We start from the raw sequence: 7,648 nt of genomic DNA, 5'->3' as shown, positions 1-7,648 counted from the left end.
CTGTACCGTTCCGCAAGACTCTACTAGACTCATTTTGGTACATTGACATCAACAAACCTAGTCTCTGATACCAACTTTGTCATGACCCAGACTATCATGATTGACACCGACACTAGCCCAGGTGGGAGAACCATTACTACAACTCCACAAACAATTTAAATCTATGAAAGAAGGTTTAAATAACTAAATAATGAAGTTCCCATAAACTTCAAACAAAAGTCTAAGAATATTGATCCTTCCCTTTTCAGATATGTTCCGCTTATTCTTGGTCTGCAAAAAAGAACACGGGAATAAATAAACAATCCCTAATTACCCGAATTACTAATAATTTTAACAACCCTAGATCATACCTATGATCCCCAAGTATCCAAATATGGATTTTCCACCATAGTTTCTAGATCATAACCCTCCCTCATCGATAGTTACCCATTAGATTACGTTTTACGGATCAAATAAGGGATTTGGGGAGTTAAAATCTTACCTTTAGCCTCAAGTATAGTGCAAAATTGTCAAGAATCTCTGGGGTTCATTCCTTAGCTTTGAAAATTGAAAATTGCAGAATAAACACGTTTTGGGGTTTATTTATGAAAATGTTGTGCTAGGCCCGCCACAACGACCCTCACCATACTACAATGGCACCGCAGAGCGACCAACCCACCTCCAAAATGGCTTGCACGAAATAGTGAGCTATTTTATTAATTCCAAGACCCCATTTCACAACACACATTTAATCAACGACGCTCAGAAAATACCGTTCACACTAAGATCGGTTTTGGTAGTTCTACTCAACCGAATTCAATTTCGTAAAGTCGCACAAATTCCTTAACGACTTGTCTAACTACTCGTGTAATCAAAATCATAATTAAACCACCTAATTGTTACTTGATTTTCCTACGCCTTAATTTTTATGATCTCATCCAAATCTTGACTAGGTTTGAAAATTTCAAGTTACTACGAAAAAAGTTTTCCGTCCCAAAAATTTTCCCCGTTGGCTTTTCTATAACAATTGAACCCGTCTTTACACTTAGATATTTTAACTAATCCTTTCCCTATTGCCGTAGACCTCAGCTTTCTCAGGTTTTATCTAAGACTAGACTAACCCAAAATTTTCAACTTGTCATTCCAAAAGGTTTTCTACTTAATATCTTTCACCAATGGTTCTCCCATAATGATCGAAATGAGCCATTACAATAGATATCAATTTACCCGATCATCCTCGAGCGATTAATTAAGAAAACTAAGTTGAGTTAAGAAGAGAGTAGTATTGGAATCCTAAAACAAGTGAGGGTACTTGTCCCACATGTCCCTACTGATTTCCCAAGTCACTTCATGAACCAGGTAATTCTTCCATTGAACTTTTTTCTCAATTTTCGGTCATCACAATCAAGAATTGCATCCGGTTCTTCTTTATCCTACGAGTCGTTGTCTAGAGATATTGCGTCCCACTTGATAATATAATCTCAAATACCATGTTCATGTTTAATAATAGACTCATGAAGCAATAGATGAACCCCATACAAGTTGTGTTGTAAGACACTGACCACACTGTAATAAATCTCAAATGTATAATGTATGAAGCAATAAGCTTACCCTAGTTTTGATTCCTCTAACATGCATTGTACACGTTTTACTATAGAGACAATTAACATAAATAAAAATCCTAACTAGAAAAACAACAATCATTACCTACTCCTGGACGACTCCTTTCGGATAATTCTTCCGCTTATGACTGAATTACCCATAATTTAACACCTCTATGATAAATCCCAATAACAATTATGAGGTCCAACAAATCAAGAACCCTTACATCTAGAACAACTATAAACACGTGTCTATCTACCTAGACTTTGTGCGTAAAGGCTATACATGCAACTCTCAACAATTCATAAGTATTATGTAATTAAAGACACATCTAACTACTCAATTATGACTAGCCTATTAGACGTCAAACAATTACCTAAGGACTTTGAGCATGAGCTTCTAGATACGAGATGAGAATCTTGAGAAACATAAATCCACGGGCTTGAGCCACCTTGTGCTAGAATCCCTCCTCTCTCTTGTACCAAAGCTTGGAGCAACTTTTGGAGGGTTTTTGGAGTTACCCTCTTCTTTTTTACCACTGAAGAGTTAAAAAAATTTGTGTTTCTCAGTATCTGCGTCGCTGACCTTACTATAATAGCTTGCCATGCCGCTAGAACGGCGGCGCCATAGCAAAAATATTTCTTCTATGGCGGGATAACATCAACCCAAATCTAATTCAAATTCCAATTTTTTTCATGTCATCCAAATTTTAATTGACAACATATTTCAAATTTTTTTAAGACTCTGCACGAAATCGGTAAATATTAAATTAAAATATTTATATTGGGACACATGAAGTAACTTATATGAAAGAATTGTTGCTTTTTCTTAACCTCACCCCCTCATCCAAAAAGAATGACTAGTTTGTCCATATAAGCATCACTTTAAACAAACAAAGCGTTTTGAATCCCATCTTTCTTCCCCCCACCCTTACTCTCTCACACCGACACATAGTGACACAACACAACACACAATGCCTATATCACACTCTTTTTCCTTCTCCTCCTCCTTATAAATAGCAATATATTCAATAAAGAGCCTAATTAAATCTTGAAAAATGGCATCATGTTTATCTTTACTCTTTCTTGCTTTACTTGTTGTTTTTCTCTCTTCTCATGTTCTTTCCCTTTCTTCATCCAATAATGAGGATGAGTTTATGGTATCTTCTGCCAAATTCCCTGTACCAATGGCAGAAAAACTCATCAAACAATTTAATTTGTTCCCTAAACATGATATCAACAAGGCTTCATCATCACCCTTAGCTGCTACTCATCAGCAAACTCTCGTTGAGAAGAGATTCAATTTATCTTATCTTGGTGATTCTGGAGCCACTGTTCAAGATTTGGGTCATCATGCCGGTTATTATCGTCTTCCACATACTAAAGATGCAAGGTATGGTTAACACAATTTTAAAGTTATATTATTGTTCAGACTCACAGTGACTTAGTTTTTCTTAATCGGTCCAGAAAAAAATAAAAGATTTTTTATATTAAGCAACAATTTAACTATAAAATATTTATGTTTATCCTACATAAAATAATTTACCATCACACAAATTTCTATCATTTATTTTCAAATAAAAATATTAAAATATTTCTTTCTTTCTTAAACTCCACAACATATTAAATTATCTTATATAAAATAAAACTCAAAAAATATTAATAATCTATACATATTTTCGATATAAATAACAGGTTTAGGCTAAATTCAGCAAAACTCGTAATCATTGAAATAGCTCCGCCCGTGATGATTATAGATTCGATTTGTCACTTTATTACGCAAAGAATAACCATTTTTTTTTATTTCTAGGATTCTTTGATTTTGAAATTTTTATTTTACTTTCAATAAAATAATCTCATTGATTGTAGTCATAGTAACTTGTGTTCTTAAATTCATTATCACAATAACAAAAGAGATATTTAATGATAATAAAATATTTTATAGCAATTAAATTAATATTATTATATTTTAACTTGTTAAAAAAATAAACGATACTCATATAAAATATTATTATGATTATAAATACTTATATGTATTATATTTTACTATAGCAGATCCTTTATTTATTATAGTGTGTCCAGTTAAATTCGAGAGAAAAGATATTTGGTAATTGTTAATGTTATTTTTATCTTTTATTTTGGTGCAATTCTGAATCGTTTAATTTGTTTGGCAGGATGTTTTATTTCTTTTTTGAATCAAGAAGCAGCCAGAATGATCCAGTTGTTATATGGCTAACAGGGGGGCCAGGATGTAGCAGTGAATTGGCTGTGTTTTATGAAAATGGACCTTTCAATATAGCAGACAATATGTCACTTGTTTGGAATGATTTCGGCTGGGACAAGGTTTTTTACTTATTTCATTTCAATTTAATTGCCTAGATTTTCTTTTAGTCAGTTTTTTTTAAAAAATAAATTATTTTTTAATTACTATTTTTACATATAACATATTTAAAATTACAAAATTAAAAATACATATTTTACATTTTTTAATTTAAAATGATTAAATTCATATTTTTACTTTTCTCTCCATTAAAGATTAAGGCAGTCTATTTCAAAAAAGTGGTACGTGATGTAAAAGTTTTGGTGCATCTAAATTTATCCTAATACAATTTAATTATAGATAAAATAATTTTTCTTTTCTTTTGTTTATATAGAGATTTGGCAGCCTTTTGCTGTATCTTCATTTAGACGTAAAGTCCCTTCCACTTTGTGAACCTATACATCTTTAATTTCTACTTTCTCCCACCACAATGATATAGGGACATAGCATAAAGTCCCCTAATAATCACTTTATTTTCTAAATAAATAAGATTCCACTACTTAAATTTATGATAGAGTTGTTGATTAAAGTTGTTTTCCAATATCAATTAGTGCACATCAAAAAAGTTCCAATTAAATGAACCCAATGGGCTCTAGAATATCAAATGGGAAAAAGGAGAGATTTTTTTGAACTGCATGATTCATGTTTATAATTTGATCGACAGGTCTCAAACTTAATATACGTTGATCAACCAATTGGAACTGGTTTCAGTTATACTTCAGACGATGATGACATTCGTCACGATGAAAGGGGTGTTAGCAATGACCTTTACGACTTTTTGCAGGTTTTGTTCGAAATCTTACGTTTAAACTTTGAATGTTATTGATCTAGCTAACATGTTTAAACTAAAACACCTTATTTCTTTGTCCTTAGGCTTTCTTCAAGGCACATCCTCAGTATGTAAATAATGATTTTTACATAACTGGAGAATCATATGCTGGGCATTACATTCCTGCATTTGCTTCTCGTGTTCATCAAGGTAACAAGAACAAAGAAGGAACTCAAATAAATCTTAAGGTAATTATACTCATTTCTTGCATATATAGCTAATTTTTTTGCTTTGTTACGGTGCTAATTTTATTCGATTAGGGATTTGCCATTGGTAATGGACTCACTAATCCAGAAATTCAGTACAAAGCCTACACTGACTATGCATTGGATATGAGATTGATCAAACAATCTGATTACAATGTCATTGACAAGTCATATCCAAAATGTCAACAGGCAATTAAGCTTTGTGGTAATCTTCATCTCACCCACCAACTGTATTTATCGTTTCACTATTAATCTTGACAAAATAATTCGTGTGCTATGCAAAAAAAAAAAATTATTTTAGGAACTGATGGTGGAAGTGCTTGCATGGCGGCATATCTTGTTTGCACAAGTATCTTCAACAAGATCATGAATGTTGTGGGTAACAAAAATGTAAGAAACCACCATAATTTCTTTTAATTTTCTCTCCGAGCTAAGTAATAATCACACTACTGATTTCTAATAACCATAACATTAAATCTGCAGTACTATGATGTGAGAAAGACTTGTGATGGTGATCTCTGCTATGACTTCTCCAACATGGAAAATCTCCTCAATGATGAACAGGTTAAACATGCCCTTGGTGTTGGGGATATTGAGTTTGTCTCGTGTAGTTCTACAGTTTACCAGGCAATGCAGTTGGATTGGATGAGGAATCTTGAAGCTGGTATTCCTCCACTTCTTGAGGATGGAATCAAGCTACTTGTCTATGCAGGGGAATATGATCTAATCTGCAACTGGCTAGGTAAGCTTCATTCGTTTCTGATCCAACAGAACCTCCTAAATTATGTGCATCTACTATAAATAGTTTGAGGTAAGTGCATAACTAAACTATTTTTGATGATATATATATATATATGGACAGGGAACTCGAGGTGGGTGCATGCAATGGAATGGTCTGGGCAGAAAGATTTTGGGGCAGCACGATCGGTTCCTTTTACAGTAGATGGTGAAGAGAAAGGAATTGAAAAGAACCATGGGCCTCTAACATTCCTTAGGGTCCATGATGCAGGACACATGGTTCCAATGGATCAACCTATGGCAGCACTTGAAATGCTGCAGAGATGGATGCAAGGGAAATTGTCTAAGGAAGGTCACTTTGCTCATATGTAGTTTCTTCAACTTACAACTAAGGCCCAATAACAGTTCATACGAAAAAATGTGATACAAATCATGTAAATACTCTTTCAACATTTCATGTCTATTTTGAGGATAATGGTGTTCTGTCTGTGCCATGTATTAAAATGTTGAAAAACCACATCAACTCCTGCTGGAATGAGCTTAGATGTAACAAGTATTCATGGTAAGTCATGCAACAATAGTTAATAAAATCTTGATTTGTTTTTCCAATTACTTGATGCTACTGCACTCTGATCTTAAGGAACCAGCTGGTTCCTTAAGTTCGTATACACAACAACAGACAACGTGACTATGGAAACTCTCCTTGATCAAGGGAGTAAAAACCAAAACCTACAATGTGTAGGATTTTCAACCAACTTAACTATCTTAAAGAGCCGTTTCAAATCATCACTCTATATTGTAGGGACTAACTCTAGTACTACCTTCAGACACGATGAGATCTTGTCTTTGAAACAACTGGAACAAACTCACAACCACACTAAGGAGATTACTGCCCCTCAATACACTACAACAAAAACAACTTTTAGCGGCATTAAATATTGATACTAATACAGAGTGCTAAAAGTCTTTACCGGCATTAGTTAAGTTCCAATAGAACCAATGTCGCTAAAGGTTTTAGGAATATATACAAAGAGTGACAATTGCCGCTAAAAAACATATTTAGCGGCAATTAAGAATTAAATATCGCTAATGATCATTTTTGTTGTAGTGATAAACTCCTGTAGTAGACTCGATCATAACAACCTACACAATTACTAATTAGTCTTGAGCTTTTTGTTGTTTCGTTCTCAATCTTCACTCTTTTGTCTATTGCCCTTGAGAGAATTCCAATTTCGTGTTACAATAGCTGATTTTCTCTGTGCTGTATATGTTGCATGAAATAAAGGCATAACTATCCTAGACTATGATCAAAATCTCAAAGACACACTTAGAGTGTGTTTGGTATGAAGGAAAATATTTTTCTGGAAAACAAGTAATTTTTGACTTATTTTCTCATATTTGGTTGGTGAGTAGAAAATATTTTTAGAAACTTTTTTTAGTATTTGGTTTTGAATGAAAATTGTTTCTGAGAAATATCTTTTATTTTTGGGATGATACATATATTGGACCCTAAACTTGATTTCAAATTTTAACTTTGACCTCCAACTTTCACAATGCACAAACAGACACTTTAACTATCCAACTTTTTAATAAATAAACACATGAGTCCTACATGGCATAATACACGTAAGACACCATGTAGGACAAAAAATGACATGTAGGACACGTGTTTATTTGTTCAACTTTATACATGTTTAAGTGTCTACTTGTGCACACCTAAAATTGAAGGGCGTAAATGTAATTCGAACCCAAGTTATAGGGCACAATTATTTTTTGAAAACAAACTTATTTTTTTTGGGGTGGGGGATCGATGGTAGGGGTAAAAATATAATTTTGAAGTTGAAATATTTTTTAAAATAAACTTAATTTTTTTTTTGGAGGGGCGAGGGGAGTACGGAGGGGGATCGAGGATAGTGCTGAAAAAATAAAAACTTGAAGTTTTTAAAAACAAACTTGATTTTTTTTTTGGGGGGGG

General features: G+C 33.3%; 1 protein-coding gene across 1 annotated transcript; it reads left to right on the top strand.

The window, feature by feature from the left end:
- The first annotated feature begins 2,473 nt into the window (after positions 1-2,473).
- LOC107021076 (serine carboxypeptidase-like) lies at positions 2,474-6,282 on the top strand. The gene is made up of 8 exons (XM_015221664.2): positions 2,474-2,973; positions 3,755-3,923; positions 4,565-4,684; positions 4,774-4,917; positions 4,990-5,140; positions 5,237-5,325; positions 5,419-5,677; positions 5,798-6,282. Exons 1-8 carry the CDS (start codon positions 2,639-2,641, stop codon positions 6,043-6,045), a joined length of 1,515 nt encoding a protein of 504 aa, XP_015077150.1. The 5' UTR covers positions 2,474-2,638; the 3' UTR covers positions 6,046-6,282.
- The last annotated feature ends 1,366 nt before the right edge of the window (positions 6,283-7,648 follow it).

The sequence above is a fragment of the Solanum pennellii genome, chromosome 6 (assembly GCF_001406875.1).
Source record: "Solanum pennellii chromosome 6, SPENNV200".
Lineage (NCBI taxonomy): Eukaryota > Viridiplantae > Streptophyta > Magnoliopsida > Solanales > Solanaceae > Solanum > Solanum pennellii.
Note: the sequence above shows the minus strand (reverse complement) of the source record. Positions and strands in the feature narration are given on the sequence as shown.

What these genes read in the sequence shown, in the direction of transcription:
- LOC107021076 (XM_015221664.2), top strand. Translation starts at nt 2,639, where the DNA reads ATGGCATCATGTTTATCTTTACTCTTTCTTGCTTTACTTGTTGTTTTT. An exon ending in ACCTTTACGACTTTTTGCAG is followed by an intron (nt 4,685 to 4,773) that starts GTTTTGTTCGAA and finishes CTTTGTCCTTAG; the next exon opens with GCTTTCTTCAAGGCACATCC. An exon ending in ATGTTGTGGGTAACAAAAAT is followed by an intron (nt 5,326 to 5,418) that starts GTAAGAAACCAC and finishes TTAAATCTGCAG; the next exon opens with TACTATGATGTGAGAAAGAC.